This window comes from Lithobates pipiens, unplaced genomic scaffold, assembly GCF_037356315.1.
Source record: "Lithobates pipiens isolate NorthernLeopardFrog02 unplaced genomic scaffold, aLitPip1_a1.2 Scaffold_23, whole genome shotgun sequence".
Classification (NCBI taxonomy): Eukaryota; Metazoa; Chordata; class Amphibia; order Anura; family Ranidae; genus Lithobates; species Lithobates pipiens.
This window is the reverse complement of record NW_027507785.1, coordinates 94934468-94951509: the sequence shown is the minus strand read 5'-3', so window position 1 is coordinate 94951509 and position 17042 is coordinate 94934468. Positions and strand designations below refer to the sequence as shown.

Below are 17042 nucleotides of genomic sequence, written 5' to 3'. Positions count from 1 at the left end.
AGATGGTTCTGGAGTGGCTGGAAGTCAGCAGCTGGCAGCAAGTAGGTGGGCACACAGGAACGGCTGGCAGGCAGGCAGACAGCAGGCAGCAACGGTCACAGAACACGGACTGGAACAGCAGGCAGAAGTGGGGTCAACACAAGCCGGGTCGTCAACGGGCTGGCAGCAGAAGTACCGAAGGAGGAGGCAGAAGAATAGTCAGGAGGTCCGGGGGTCAGGGCTGGCAGCAAACAGGATAATCAGGAACAAGCCGAGTAGATCAGAGACAGGAACGATCAGGTAATCAGAGGCAACTCTCAGGAACGCTGTAGACAGGACAGCAACGGGCCACTAGAATGAATCACTTAAGAAGCCTTCTGGGCGCCAAGAACGGTCGCACGGCGTGCCCGTTCGCGCCCACGTCAAACCGTGCAACCGACCGTGACCCCGCGCACCCGCGTGCGCACGTTCGCAACCTTGCGCACCCGCGTGCGCCTGATCGTACCTGCTCGCACCCGCGTGCGTCCGTTCGCGCTAACGCGCGCCCGGGAAGACCTATTAGCGCTCAACGGACCAACATTGTGGGTAAGTCTTCCATGGGCTGCTGGAACTCGGAACCGACCATGACAGTATCCCTGGATCCGAGGACACTGCCAAAGGAGATAGTCAAAGATGCCGACATAGATCAGACACCTGGGGCACATAGAGCTGTGGGAGGAACAGAATTTAGCCATTCATTGCTGGGTCAGTTATGCCCTGTGTGTAATATAGATTTGTGTCTGTCAGACAGTTTGGGGGACACCAGCTTAGGAGTCTCTAGCACCTCACCCCAATCCTTGTCCTCCAATTCTCTAACACCATCTACCCACCTCTGCTTAATAGAATATTCTAGCTTAGTTACAGCTGGAATAGTGAGCATATTATAGAAAACCGATATGAGCTGACGTGGTTCATCGCTATATAGCACTTCTAGTACATCTAGGGACGAGAGAGCAGGAAAAGTACCCATAAACTGTGTGTCGCACCTGAAAGAAGTGAAAAAGCATATCATTTGGAGGTTGAATTCTGCTTTCAACTGATCAAACGTCTTAATCTCTCCATTGTGAAGGACATGGGACAATAGGTATATACCCTGAGATATCCAAATGTTGGGGTCAGGTACCTGAAGGAGCTCCGGGAGAAGTTTGTTGTCCTTTTCTATATATTTAAATTTGCTTGAATAAAGATTTAATCAGGAGAATACCACTGTCATTTCCTTTTCCTATTCTGGAGTCAAGGACAACTTTTGGGTTCTCCTTTCTCCCCCCCCCCCTATTTTTGGCTATTTTTTTTGTTGTAAAGGGAAACTCCACCCAAAATCAGGTGAGTCTGTACTTCTGTTACCTGTTTGGACCAGTGAGACTTTTGGTCATCAGGATCCTGCATGTTATTAAACATTCTTTGGTCTCAATCAAACGGTCAAACCATCAAATGATTGGTGTCATAACTGATCACATGTGCATCACCATAGCAGTTGCAGATCAAACAGAGGCTAAGATGGCAGCTTCTTTGGCTGAAAAGGATAGGAGGCTTTACTTCTGCTTTAAAGCAGTAGTAAAGTCTGCTTTATGACTTGCACCTACAGGCAATCCTATAATAAGGCCTACCTGTAGGTACAGTGTATATTCCTTAAAAGTGCACCGTTTTGGAGATGTTCACATTTGTAGCAGCCAGTGACACCACTAATGCATTCGCACTGCGCTCTGGATGGACGGCACACTGGAGTATGCTGTGAATTGAGAGCACTGTGCTGTGATTCCTGGGATTCCTGTGTGTAGGCGAGGGAGTGACATCAGGCATGTACTGGCCATTGTGACTCCCGGGAGTTTCCCGGTGGGCCGATGGCTCAGTGGGCGAGTTTCAGAGACAGGGGAGGAGAGAGAGATACACAGCGCCAAATGTATGCTCCCCTGTCACGTTGTGTGTTGGGGGGGTACAGAGCTGGGTTGGAGGTGCCCATCAAGTCCTGTAGTAGCACTGCATCTGGTGACAAGTGACTTGGCAGGTGACGGGCAAGTGATATGCGGCATCAGATGGCAGGCAATGTGGCAAGTGACATGCGGCATCTGCTGGCAGGTGACGTGGCAAGTGACATGCGGCATCTGGTGGCAGGTGACATGCGGCATCTGGTGGCAGGTAATGTGGCAAGTGACATGCGGCATCTGGTGGCAGGCAACTTGGCGAGTGACATGCGGCATCTGGTGGCAGGCAACGTGGCAAGTGAAATGCGGCATCTGGTGGCAGGTAATGTGGCAAGTGAAATGCGGCATCTGGTGGCAGGTAATGTGGCAAGTGACATGCGGCATCTGGTGGCAGGTAATGTGGCAAGTGAAATGCGGCATCTGGTGGCAGGTAATGTGGCAAGTGACATGCGGCATCTGGTGGCAGGTAATGTGGCAAGTGACATGTGGCAAGTGACATGCGGCATCTTGTGGCAGGCGATGGTGGCAAGTGACATGCAGCACCTGGTGGCAGGCAACATGGCAAGTGACATGCAGCACCTGGTGGCAGGCAAGGTGGCAAGTGACAAGCTGCCTCTGCTGACAAATGACATGGCAAGTGACATTCTGCATCTGGTGGCAGGTAATGTGGCAAGTGACATGGGGCATCTGGTGGCAGGAGACATGGCAAGTGACAAGCTGCCTCTGCTGACAAGTGACGTGGCAAGTGGCACACTGCATCTGGTGGCAAGCGATGTGGCAAGTGACATGCGGCATCTGGTGGCAAGCGATGTGGCAAGTGATGTGGCAGGTGACACACCCAGAGCTCCCACTGATTCTGCATTATGGTGAGTTGAACTATTTCATGTTATATTACAATGTAATAATATAAATAATGCGCTTCAATCATCCTGACACCATATCAACCATGGTGCCGTGATGAATGAAGTGCCAAACCCTAGGTGTTTGGAGTAAAGTGGGCTGGTCTGGATGAAGTTCAGGGCCAAATTTTTGTCCCAGTCCAGCCCTGAGCGACATCATTGCGGTTCGGCCATTCAAATTGGCATGACAGGGCAAACCCAATAGGAAGACCGAGTGAAGATGAAAGTGCAAATAGCAGTGACAGGGCTTTGTTTTAAGGTAAGTCTGGCATACTGTGCTAGTGTGCGGTGCATATTAGCACATTATTGCTTAAACCACTTGGGGGTTTGTATGGCTGAATTGTACCAAATGTATGACTGAATTTGCATCGCACAGACATTGCATGTGATCTGCACAGCAATACTTTGTGAATCACATGGAATGTCTGGCATCGCACCAGTGTGAACCGGCCCTACAAGTTTCCAGAATATTTTTACAGTGTAGGCCCTGGTTCACACACGAACGTGGTGTGGAAATCCCACAATTCGTGCGCATTCGAAATACACCGCCCTTGCAATCTGCAGTGGGTGTCAGCTTAATGTTAATGACACCCCAAAAGCAGGTCACAAACATAGTGTTTGTCCTGCACTTGATCACATGACACAAAACTACCATGCGACTCAGTTGCACGCACTACTTTTGGTGCAATGCAGTGTGATTTGAGTCCATTCAAAATGAATAAATGGGCTAACATTGCTCTGCCCTTAAAGGTAATGCATGGAAATCCGTAGAACATAATCAAAAAGTGCATTCTATGCATCCAAAAATATAGAAAATATACCAAATCAAATCATTATTCAAAAAAAAAAAAGAATGTAAAAGTAATAACTCCAATGCCAATAATAAATAACACGTTATCTCCTCCGATCCCAAATGGCTGATCAGAAACTAACTGAAAAGCAGGAAATAAAAAGCGCAAACTGAAAAGCGCTAAATGAAAAGCACAAGAGGAAAAGCGCGAATCAACACTCACCAAACTTCTACGAAATTAGCAGAAGGAGCCCAAAGGGCGGTGCTAAAGAGCTGAAAAAACATGTAGTACGTCACTATGTTCGTGATTGTTGGCCAACAATTGTGTGCAGTGTGTATGCAAGACAAGTTTGGGCCAACGCCCTTCAAACAAAAGTCCACGGTTCTGTTGGCGGAAAATCCGATCGTGTGTACGAGGCTTAAGTCCAGTGCAGATTGCATATAGGTATGCAAAAAAAACAAGATAGGAGGGTTGTCCAGAAAAATAATCTTGTCATAAGAATGAAGTCCAACTGAGTAACTGAGAAAATCTTGATTTATCTGTCTGCAAGGGTCTACGTAAAACTCAGATGACTGGTAAATTGGTTGGATTGCTAGCCTCCAGGTTAACCTGTTCCCAATTTATTCATTGTATTGTCGTATTGAAGACGTCACCATTTTTCTGGTAAATATATTTCTAAAAGTGCTATTGACAAAATTTCACCACGTCAGCAACAACCCTTGCAATCCACACATACAAAGGAACCAAAACAAATAAGTTCAGAAAAGTTATGTGTAATAAAATGAAATAACACAGGAAATAGTATTGAACATGCTAACTGAAATGTATTACTTTTTATTTATTTATTTCTTCGTACAAAATCCTATGTTGGTAATGACAGCTTCAAGATGCCTCCTGTATGGAGAAGCTGGTCGCATGCATTGCTCAGGTGTGATTTTGGCCCATTCTTCCACACAGTCTTCAAATCTTGAAAGTTCCGTGGGCCTCTCCTATGAACTCTGATCTTTAATTCTTTCCATAGATTTTCTATTGGATTCAAGTCAGGTGATTGGCTGGCCCATTCTAGCAGCTTTATTTTATTTATTTGAAACCAATTGAGAGTTTCCTTGGCTTTGTGTTTGGGATCATTGTCTTGGCGAGATGTCCACCCTTGTTTCATCTTCATCATCCTGGTAGATGGCAGCAGATTTTTATCAGGAATGTCTTGGTACATTTTTCCATTCATCCTTCTATCAATGATATGAAGTTTACCAGTACCATATGCTGAAAATACAGCCCCTCACCATGATGTTCCCACCTCCAAACTTCACTGTTGGTATCGGGTGTTTTTTGGGGTGATGAGCAGTGCCATTTGACTTTCCAACATGGTGGGTATTATGGCATCCAAAGAGTTCAATTTTAGTCTCATCTGACCAGACTATATTCTCACAGGATTTCACAGGCTTGTCTAAATATTGTACAGTAAACTTTAAACGAGCTTCAACATGCTTTTTCTTCAGCACTGGAGTCTTGCATGGTGAGGGTGCATACAGGCCGTGGGAGTTGAGTGCATTACTTATTGCTTTCTTTGAAACAATTGTTCCTGCTAATTCCAGGCATTTCTGAAGCTCTCTCTCTACAAGTGATCCTTGGCTCTTGGACAACTCTTCTGATAATTCTTTTCACTCCTCTGTCAGAAAAGGAGCACCTGGTCCTGGCCAGTTTATGGTGAAATTATGTTCTTTCCACTTTATGTCCCCAACAGTGCTCACTGGAACATTCAGCAGTTTAGAAAGCCTTCTGAAACCAGTGCCATCAGTATGTTTTGCAACAAGAAAGTTGTGAAGATCTTGCGAGAGCTCTTTGCTTTTACCCATCATGGTATGTTTCTTACGTGACACCTTGGTAATGAGGCACCTTTTTATAGATCATAAGTTGACACTAAACCAACTGATATTCATTAGTATTGATAAGGGGCAGGGTTGCTTCCTAATTTATTTTTTTTTTTTTTTTTTTTTTTTTTTTTTTAAGTTGCATCAGTTTATAGCACGCCATAATCTCTCGTCAACAAATTTGTGGCAAGTTTTACGCCCTTGTGATTTTTGGTGCCCTTCTTCTCATCGCCACTATTTTGCCTATTGGCAGTGCTACTTTGACATCACATGCAATCCTTTTTCCTTTTTTCTTTTTTAACATCTTCCTCCATTTTATTTTTATTTATTTTATAAGAATTGCGAAAAAGTAGGAATATTACAAAAATATGCTTCCTATTCCATAAACTTATATCTTCCCGTCCCCTCCCCCTCAGATCTCCCTCCCCAACCCCCCCCTCTCTCTCTCCGTCTCTCTCTCCCGCCCTCCCCCTCCTCTCCCCTCGGGACCACTCATTCTGGGACATTCCCTTGTTTCTTAAACTCCAACCATTTTCCCCATTTGCTATGATAAATTTCCACTTGATCTCCTCTTTTAAATATTGATTCCTCCATTGATCTTAACCACTCTACTTTAGCTAACCATTCCCTCATGGATGGGGGTTCAACAGAGCCCCATCTCTTTGGGATCAGGCTTTTTGCAGCAATCAATAAGTGAGGTATCAATGAATTTTTATATTCCCCTATTGTTTTATCTGTGTCATGAAATAGACATGTCCAAGGATCCTTCTTTACCTGTTCCCCTGTTATCTGGAAGATGTTTCCTATTATTTTCTCCCAATAAGGGCCAATCTTACCACACTCCCACCAGATATGTGCAAAAGTTCCCACCTTATCACAACCCCTCCAGCATAGTGCTGATATGTCCGGCCTTCTCTTATGCGCTCTTTGTGGGACAATATACCATCTTGCCATTAATTTAAATGACATTTCCGCTGACATATTGTCCTTAGATATTGTACCTGCTATTCTTAAAATCTTCTTTCTACGTTCCTTATCTCCCAGAGTACCCAACTCTTCTTCCCATTTTTTCAAAAACAGTGGTTCTCCTGGTTCCTTTTCCTCCTCCAGAATTTTATAGATTTTGGACAAACTTTTTTTTTTACAGCTCGGGTCTGAAAGCATTCTCTCCATAGGTCTAAGATCTCCTTCCCCGCGAAGTGGTCGGGGTAGCGCCTGAACAAAATGTTTAATTTGTGCATATCTCCAGCTGCCTAATTTCCTACATCCCCATTTTTGTCTTATTTCTCCTAAAGTACAAACTCTGTCCCCATTCATCACATCTTTCAAAAAAATATCACCCCTTTTTGCCCATCTTGTGAAATAAACATATTCTTCCTTCCCTGGTTTAAAAAAACTTGTGTCTAATAAAGAAATTAAAGGTGAATTGTGCTGCCAGTGATTTAATTCGCCCACTTTATCCCATATTCTAAACAGATTAGTAGTTAGTGGGTTAGTGCTTCTCCCCAAGTCACGGTAGTCCCGAGGTATCCAGATCCTTTTTCCTAGATTAACTCCACTTTGTGTTTTCTCTATATTTACCCACCCTTTATCGCCTTTATCATACACCCAATCCACCACCCGTGAAATTACTGCTGCCTGATAATATCTTCTAAAGTTCGGGGCGGCTAATCCCCCTTCTACTTTCCCCCTTTCCAGAGTCGCATATGAGATTCTAGGATTCCTACGTCCCCATATATGTTTTAAAATTAGGGTTTGGAGTTTCCTAAAGAACTCTTGCGGAACTTTTATTGGGATCATTTGGAACACATATATCAGTTTTGGTAAAATAAACATTTTCAACGCGTTTACTCTTCCTATTAGCGACAGGGGTTTATATCTCATGCGTTTAATACATTCTTTCACCCTATTTAATATATCTGTATAATTAGCTGCGTATGCGGATGACAATGTGGGTGTGATTTTTACTCCCAGGTACCTCAAATCTTCCCTACACCAGATGAAGGGGAAGAACCTCTGGAGTTCCTCTTGTTCTTTTTTTGGTACCGTTATGTTCAGAATCTCAGTTTTTGACATATTAATCTTAAAATTTGTCAGCTTCCCATATCTATGGATCTCCCTGATTATATTTGGCAAAGTCACCCTGAGATCCGAAACATAAAATAATATGTCATCCGCATACGCAGAGATCTTATACTCTTCTCCGCCCATTCTCACCCCCCTTATGTCTCCATTCTTCCTAATTGAAGCCAACAAGGGTTCCAAGGCGAGTATAAACAGCATTGGAGACAGGGGGCATCCCTGTCTAGTTCCATTGTATAGCTTCACTACCGGGGAGAGATTACCGTTAATTTTAATTTTTGCCGACGGGCGGGAATAAAATGCTTTTATCCATCGTAATATTTTTTCTTTTAACCCCAAATATCTTAAGGTCTCAAACATGAAGCCCCAGTCTACCCTGTCGAATGCTTTTTCAGCATCCACCGATAACAGGGCGACTGGGGGTCCACTGCTCTCCACCCCATGAATCAACATTAGGGTTTTAAGACAATTATCCCTCCCCTCCCTGCCCGTAACAAACCCCGTTTGGTCCCTATGGACCCATTGGGGGAGCAACGGTTTCAATCTCTCTGCTATCACTTTTGAGAATATCTTCACATCCGTGTTCAGAAGAGAGATTGGTCTATAACTCCCAGGGGTTGTTGGCTCCTTCCCCTCCTTTAATATCAAAGTTATGTAAGCCATCAATGCCTCTTCCCTCAGATCTTCCCCTTCTGCAACTGCATTCATATACTCACATAATTTGGGGGCCAATATCTTTTCAAACTTTTTGTAATATAAAATTGGAAACCCATCCGGGCCTGGACTTTTCCCTATTGCCATCCCTCTTATTGCCCTCGCCACCTCGTCTACCGTGACCGGGGTCTCCAACATTTCCAGCTCTTCCTCCGGGACTTTAGGAAGATCTATCCCTTTTAAATACTCAATAGTATCCTCCTTATCTCTGTTTTTCTCCATTCCCTGTCCTACCTTATATAACAGACTATAATATTTATGGAAGACCGTCGCTATTTCAGGAGTGGAGTGCTTCATTTCCCCCTTTTCATTTTTAATTTTGGGTATAAAAGACGAATTCCTTCTCTCCCGCACTACTCTCGCTAACCATTTCCCAGGTTTGTTCCCCTCCTGGTATCTTATGCTCTCTGCCCAGTGGTTAACTCGCACCCTTTCCTCCTCCATAAGTTCTTCTAATTGTAGCTTCTTATCTTTTAGCTCTACTTTCTCTGGGATCCCCTTTGATCTAGTTTGTTGCTCCAGTTCCCAAATCTCCTTATTTAGATCTTGTAACCTTTTCCCCATTTCCTTTTTTTTCCCTGTCCCAATGCTTATTAGGATTCCTCGTATATATGCTTTGTGGGTCTCCCATATCGTACTCCTCGTAACCCCAGGGGAATCATTTCTTATAAAAAACTCTTCTAGTTCTATTTCAATTCTGCTTCTAGTTTCTGGGTCCTGGATCAAAGCTTCATTTAATCTCCATGTCTCTCTTTTAGCCTGATCTATTACTAGCTCCAGCTGCACCATGACTGGAGCATGGTCAGATAAGGAGATAGATTTTATTACTGTATCTTTGAGAGCTGGGAGCATTTGATGTTCAATCAGAACATAATCAATTCGGGTGAATGTCCCATGCACCGAAGAGTAGAAAGTATAGTCTCTGCTGTTCGGCTGTTTAATCCTCCAAGCGTCAACCAACTGAAATTCTAAGAGCAGGGCCTTTATTTTTTTATATCTAAGCTCCGGCCAACGCGGGGACCCGGCTGAGGAGTCCACCCGAGGGTCGATGCCCATATTCAGATCTCCCGCTACTATCAGTTTACCTTTTTTAAACTCCGCTAATAGTTCCAAAACCTTCCTTAAAAATTTATCTGGGTCCCTGTTTGGGGAGTATATATTCGCAAAGGTGTATATTCCATCCGATAGTTTCCCTCTTATAAACAAGAATCTCCCTTCTGGGTCGGCCATCTGTTTCTCGACTTCAAACCTCACACTTCTCTCAAAGCCTATTGCTACCCCCCTGGCGTTACATGCTGTAGAGTCACCGTAGAACCATGTTGGGAACCCCCGGGACGTCAGTCTCCCTGTAGCCTCGTGTGATAAATGTGTTTCCTGCAAGCAGACCACATTCGCTCCATACAATTCCAACTCCCTATTAACTCTGAACTTTTTTTGGGGAGTACTTATACCCCTTACATTATATGTTATCAATTTCAGTCTTGTCATATCTCACTGATCCCCTCCCCCTCCCCTCCTCCCCCGCCCCCCCGGGAGGGAGACATCCCCCCCCCACCGGAGGTCGACGCGGGGGAAGAGAGAAGGGGGGGGCGAGAGAGCAGGAGAGAGAGCACCTAAACCCTGTTTGAGAGAGAGATTACCCCCTAACCCACCCCCCCCTCCACCCCCCTCCCATCCCCCCTCCCCCCTTCCCCCTCCTCCATTCGGAGGAGTGAACAATTTCCACATTTGTTCCTCGCTTAGGTGTCCCGGTGACCCACAGGTCACCTTTTGCCCACCTAGCATTCTTTGGGAGGACCGCCTCATTCACGGCCTGTCCGCGTGCCCACACCTCCCCCCCTCACCCGCCAATGATGGTAATTATACCCCCTCCCTCCCCCCCCCGTCCTGGACCCGAGACCATTGCACCACCCTACTAATTCCTTCGTTCCCCAACACCTCCTCCCATCCTGGTAGTGCTGGTGGGGGGATTTCTAACTTATTACAAAAGTCCGTTAAATCCTCTGGGAACCTTAGTACTGCGGAGCGGCCATCTCTCCTTCCCCTAAGGCATGCTGGGAACCCCCATTGATAGGGGACATTTAGTGACCTCATCAGATCTGTCAGAGGTTTAAGGAGCCTTCTTCTCCTCAATGTTTCCCCTGCTAGGTCCGAGAATATCTGTATCTCCGCCTCCTGAAACAAAATTTTATCCAACCTTCGGATATTCTCCAACACTAACGCTTTATCCTCGTAAAAATGGAATCTAATTATTATGTCTCTTGGTTTTTCTGTGGCTTGGGCGCGGTATCCCGTGACTCGATGTACTCTGTCTATTTTTAATTTGTCCTTCTCCGCCCTGCCTAGAATGGGATTGAACAAATCCTGCATCACCCTAGGGAGCTCTTCATTTTTAAATTTTTCTTCTAGGCCTTTTATCCTTAAATTTTTCCTTCTTCCGCGATTTTCTTGGTCCTCGATTTCATATAGGATCGTTCTGTTTGTTTTTTGGGCTAATTTCACTTGTTCTTTTAGATCCCTCATATTTTGTTCATATCCATTCATTCTTTCCTCCAACTCTTCCACCCTTCCTAGCACTCGGCCAATATCTGTCTTAATCCCGGCTATATCAGATTTAAGTGATGTTTCAACCTTGGTCAATGCCTCTGTAAATACCTCTCTCAGCATGCTCAGGCTCACTTGTGAGTCTGCCAGCACTAGGGCTCCTTCTAATTCGGGTTGGATTTCAGGTTGAATTTCGGGTAGGGGGGTAGCCTCTCCTTTTCTCCCCAGTTCTTCCCTTTTTTTGCCTTTATCTTCCTCTCGGGAGCTTACCCCCCCCGTCCTGGTACGAGTTGGGCCTACGTCCTTAGGTTTTCCTGCTCCCCGCACTTCTCCCGTGTCTATAGTTTTACTCGTGCCTGCACCTGATTTTCTTGATGTCTTCTGGCTAGGGGTTTCCTGGCTGCTTTCCAGCACACTTGTCTCCCCTGCTAAGTATCGTTGTATCCCCCCCGGGCTAACAGGTCCCGTACCCCCCCTTTTATTCATCTTCCCCGGCATTCTCCTTTGTTGCAGGTTAACACCCAGATCCAGGCCCTGTCCCTTTCCCTATGACTCTTATGGGGTCCGGGTTGCTCAAATCACTTTCTGGGGGCGGGATACCTCATTCCCTTGTATCTGTATGCCTGCAGGCAACTACAAGACAAAATTGCTGTCAGGGAGTGCTGGGTGCACAATGGGCGAAGGACCAACAATTGTGAAATGAGCCCCCAACCCGACCGCTATTTTATGCCTCTATCTAACATTGTAAATAGAGGACAAAAAAAAAAAGAAAAAAAGAAAAAGAAAAAACTCTGCATAGCATTACTGATTATCAATCCTTCAAATGTCCATCTGTTCACCTCTCATCATTCCTCCCCCTGCAGGGTTTATATCCAGCTAATCAAGCAGTGTTGGTAACAATCTGATAGTTCCAGAGAAGGAGTCACATTAAGAGCAGTTGTTAGCGTGCTTATGTATATATCCGCCTTACCACTTTCCAAGAGAAGTTATTACAATAACAGCTTCTAGTCCATGATAATGACAAGATATGCAGCCGACCATCACCCCTCCTTTCATTCACACAGATTGCTCAGCTATCATTGCTCCTCCACTCTATCGCTGATTATCTCATTCATAGCCTTGCCGGCCTGTGCAGGGGTGGAAAGGTCCGTGTCCGGCTAATCAGGCGATATTGGTAGTACACTGATAGACAGGTAGTAGACGTCACATTAGCAGCAATCGTTAACCAGCTTATACATGTATGTACCTTACCGCTTTCAAAGAGAGGTCTTTAGAATGATAACTTCTGATCACTGATAATGACCAAATCTCCAGCGGGCCATCTCCCCTCCACTCATCCATACGGTTGCTCACCTCTCACTGCTCCTCCACTCTGTCAATGACCCTCTAATTCTTTGCCTTACCGACCTATGGAGGGTAGAGAAGGTCCGTGCCGTCAAGCCTGCTCCGCTGAAAGGAGGGGGGGGCGTAAGGCTTCCTACAGAGCCACCTTCCCACCGCTGTGTCTCCGCTTCACAGGAAGCATTCTCCGCTCGCTCTCTCTCCTGGCTTGATCCGGGGCGTCCGCTCGCCTCGTGGAAGCGAACAGCTGACGGCGGGTGGGCGGGGCGGGTGGATCAGGAGGCATGGGCGGGTGCGGCGGGGGGAAAGGACGCGATCCGACGGCCGCTACGTGTCCACGGCTCCTCCCATCCCCGAAAAAGCTGGTTCTCCCCCCCCTGCTTCCTAATTTATGATACATTTAAGCTGGTGTCTTGGCTTTTCATGCTTTTTTGCACCTCCCTTTCTTCATGTGTTCAATATTCTTTCCCTGTGTCATTCCATTTTATTACACATAACTTAATTCATTTCTGAACTTATTTGTTTAGGTTTCTTTGTATGTATGTATGTATGGATTGCATGGGTTTCTTACTGACATGTGGTGAAAATTTGATGTCAATACCACCTTTAGAAATATATTCACTTAGGAAAATAGTGATGTGTTCAATACTTATTTTAACCGCTATATATAGTTCTCAAGTCGTAAACTCAGATTAGAGTTAGGGACCACACATTGCAGAGATGACTTGATCCGTAAGTGTGGCTTCACATTTTTAAAAAAATGCTTGTAACGAAAAGCTCTGGTTTTCATTAATAGCAAATAGTTGAATCAGGAATTTTGTACAGACATAAAGAACAAAGTGCTTGGGAAACTTTGCATTAAGTTTTACGAATGTTGGGCAGACCCCTGCCCCCTTGTTATATGCATTGGCATTGAGCTCTGCATTGTGCATTGCGTTAAAGAATATGTAAACCCAACATTTCACATTCCTGATATATGCCTGCTATACCATGTACTTATATGAAAAAGTATACTGTTTGTAATGCTTCCTTTATGTGAAACCAATGGGGTTACTGTCAGTAACTTTCCTGTCAAAAATTGACTACACTAGGCATGAGACCACAGCGTGGTTAGTTTTCTAGCTGTCCTGGGAACTCAGTCTGTTCTCCAATGATTAGACTTGTCCCGACATCCTCTCCCCCCTTCTCCAGAATAGCCACTCCTTGGGAAGACCAGTGTGCTGCTATTTCTCCTCCCCAAGTGCTCTGTGTTCCTTATGCAGCTAAGAACAGAGGATATGTGATCAAAAAATTACTTTATAATGTTTTTTATATCTATACACAAATGTTTTGCCTTTCATGTCTATTTTACTGTATACTGAAAGGGATGTTTTACAAGGTGAGTGTTTAAATATACGTTAAGGGGTGACTTAAGCTTTGTATCAACGCCAAGTTTCGACTTGGCGTTGCCAGATTACATGTGGCTTCTTCTATTTGCTATTTATTTTGTAGTTTTCTTATGTGACATGTATATTTAAGATATTCACAGTTTTCTTCTGTAATATTGGTATCAAGCTCTCTGTTCTAAAGTTCTTCTCTTCACCAGCATCTGTACATCATGACAGTGTTTCACTAGAGGTGCTAGATTCTACTATTTACATACACTATATACATTTATAGAGATTTTAACTTACAATGCTTGGCTTTCTGATAGCCTAGGAAACAAAGAAGTGACAAAAACACCAGTAGGGCAATTTTGCTGCTGGACATCCCAGGAAATGGGTTAAAAGTAGGGCTGTGGAAATTAAAGCTTAATTCCTTAATTAATCGGTTAATATTTTTTGATCGATCAAAATTCTTTTGACCGGTACTCACCTCTCTGCCAGCTTTCCGGGTCTTCAGGGAGCTCCATCGGAGATCCAGTGACGTCACGGACATCGACGTCACTGGACTCCTCCCCCTTCCCCAAGTGCCTCCGTCTGCTAACAAAGGGAAGGGGGAGGAGTCCGGTGACATTGAAGTTCTGATTGAACATAACGCATATGGGGAGGAGCTATGCATGATGTCACCCGCTGCTGCCCTATGGAACGAACACAAATGTCGGCTTTACATGCTGTGTTTTTATCATCTTTATGTGAGTAGTTTGTGTTTGAACACAAAAATGAAATCTTATACTTAAGCGGTGAGCACTTAGATCTTTTCTTTCTACCCATGACTTTCTACCCATGACATGATCTAAGGAGACGTGAGAGAAGTTTATGATCCGTAGTAACCCTTTTGATACTCGCTTGCATGACCACCTGTTTGCACAGGGGTCCATGCCATAAGGCGAAAGTGATTAGTTAGACCGGAGGTGGAGGGAAAAATGACTTACGTCAGTGCTACAGTTTGAATTTAAAATGTATTTGTGTGAACTATGAAGTTGAGTCATGGATTGTGGAAACTAACTAGTGTCGAGTGATTGTATATAGGGTATACCACATTTACCACTGACTAATGCAGAGTTGCAGTGCAAGGAGATCAGCTAAAAGTAGTTGGATCTGTATGTGCTTTATAATTAATTGAAATTAGTAAATTAGTCGATTTAAAAAAAAACGATTAATCCAACATGAAAATTTTAATCAGTAACAGCCCTAGTTAAAAGCTGTGAATAATTCAACCCACAAAGATGCATCTATTACCAAATTTGCTTGTATTTAGCCCTTACACATTACATACTGTTAAAATTAAAAACTTACCAAAAAAAGCCACAGCAAACCCTTCTATGACGCATCCTATTCTTCCGAGATTAAAGTAGCCAACGGCATTGGTTTCAACAGTTAAGAGACTTCCTAATATGGTGACTCCCAGGTCAGCAACTGCAAGGTTGACTAAAGAATAATTGATAGGATGTCTTAGCTGACGATACTTGAATGTTACCAAAATCACTGTAATATTCAGGAAGAGAGATGCCGTACAGAATATCGCCATTATAATGGCCAGTATTGTATAGCCAATTCGTGGCATTAGGACCTTTGGTGGCTGGATTGTTCCAGTGCTAAAGTTCATCATTGGCAGTAGGATGTCTTCATGAACCATTTTTCCCGAGCTATAGGCTAGATAGATTCAAAGAGTTCTGTGTGCTCCCAGCTGTCCTTAAGACACACTGCTTCCTTTAGAAGAGCAGAGCCAAGTGATATTATCAGCAAATCACACTGCCCATAATGCCGGGCATTTAAATCTCAAGATCCGGATTTATTTTACATACCGGTAAATCCCCTTTCTCATTACAATTTTAATTATAAATTGCACTTTTCAAGACTTGTACCCGGCTGTATGAATGAATGACTTTCCGGTGTCCTTACCGGATTAGCTGTGTACATGAACATAAACAAGAGTATCTAATAAAGGTGAGAGTGGATTATGAGTTAACATATCTTGGTAATTGTTGGTCAGACCTTGATGGATTTTTATAGAATAATAATTTTCTGCATTCAGTAATTTATTGTGATAATCTCTGCCTCTGCATTCTGCTGCACACCATTTTGTTGTAATATTGAAATGACAGTTAAAAGTAATTCAATGCAACTTTTCATATTTATTGGAAAGGGAAATGTTTTCCATGAATCCCCTAAAATCAAGGGGATTCATGGGAGATGGGGTTTTTTAAAGTGCCCAGATAATGATAACTATTCAAACAAAAAATGAATCTAAAATCAATGCATTTTGTTTATACAAAACTTTAAAAACAATAGAGATACAAAAGCTCTATAGGCCTTTCTTTTGTATGTTCACTTTGCTGCATTTGAATCAAAAACAATATAACATTTTCATTTTGATTCATCGATTTGATTGTTTCGAAACAAAAAAAAAATTGGTCAATTCAGAGAAAATTTGATAATTCCGAATACGTATTCTGAATCCTGAAAATGAATTGAACGAATCAACCGAATTTAACGAAAAAAAATAACTAGTTTAACAAATCAAAACGAAACACATTTTTTCATCATGCACATGTCTACACCTGTGTCTACTATATATAAATGTGTTGCAACTCTGATAGAACTGTCACAAGCATCTCTTCTGAAAAGTGGTGGAATTTTACAGGTGGAGAAGATATTTGGAGAAAAGAGAAGAGTATTGGAAAGGAGTAAACGCATCAAATATCCATTCCAGATGAGTTGTTTTGTTGCAGAATTATCTCAAAGATGCTCAAAGATGCTACGCAATAATTACATGTGTGACACAATCATCAATTTACTCCAAAATGGAAGAGGTCTTATTTACCTCCACATCCCTTATCACTCATACCAGTATTGCTTCATGAATCTGCCCAACAAAAGTGCCATACAGTAAAAGTGTTGCTACTAACAATGAAAATGCTGTAAGGTTTTCATTAATTTGTCGCAAGGCTTCCAACTATATACCACCAGAAATGTGTTGCAAATGCCTTATTGAAGGCCCTGCATTCATTATATCTGGCCTCCAACTGCACACAGAACATGGAAATGCAATTATTTTAGTAAATATAAATGGCTAAATACCTTTTCTCATCAGCAGTATATAGCAATCCTGTGAGGTCGATTGGGGACTGTGGAAGAAGGGGAAGATCAGAGAAGACAGGATCAAACGGCCTTTTTACACAGTGCAGAGGAGTAACCCCTTAGGTTCCACAGCGAGTATAACAAGCATGCTTTACTTCATATTCTGACTCATTTTACTCTTGTGGGTTTAGTGACATTTTAACCACTAGGTGTCCGCGCTATAGCCAAAAGACAGCTACCGCACTCAATTGCCAGGAGGGCGTTCCTGGATGTCCTCCTGTTTACTTCCTCCCTACGTGCCGCCATGGGCATGCATTGAGGGAAATCTGTGTTTGCCATGTCCCTGGGACATAGCCAA

At 43.6% G+C, this 17042-nt stretch overlaps 1 protein-coding gene across 1 annotated transcript in view; it reads right to left on the bottom strand.

Annotated features, from left to right (window-relative positions):
- Positions 1-15245, bottom strand: part of LOC143927742 (parapinopsin-like) — a 51878-nt gene extending 36633 nt beyond the window's left edge. Inside the window, exon 1 of the mRNA XM_077452056.1 lies at positions 14900-15245. Within this exon, the coding sequence (XP_077308182.1) occupies positions 14900-15239 (340 nt within the window). The 5' untranslated portion in view covers positions 15240-15245. The remainder of the gene's footprint in view (positions 1-14899) is intronic.
- Between the last annotated feature and the right edge of the window lie 1797 nt (positions 15246-17042).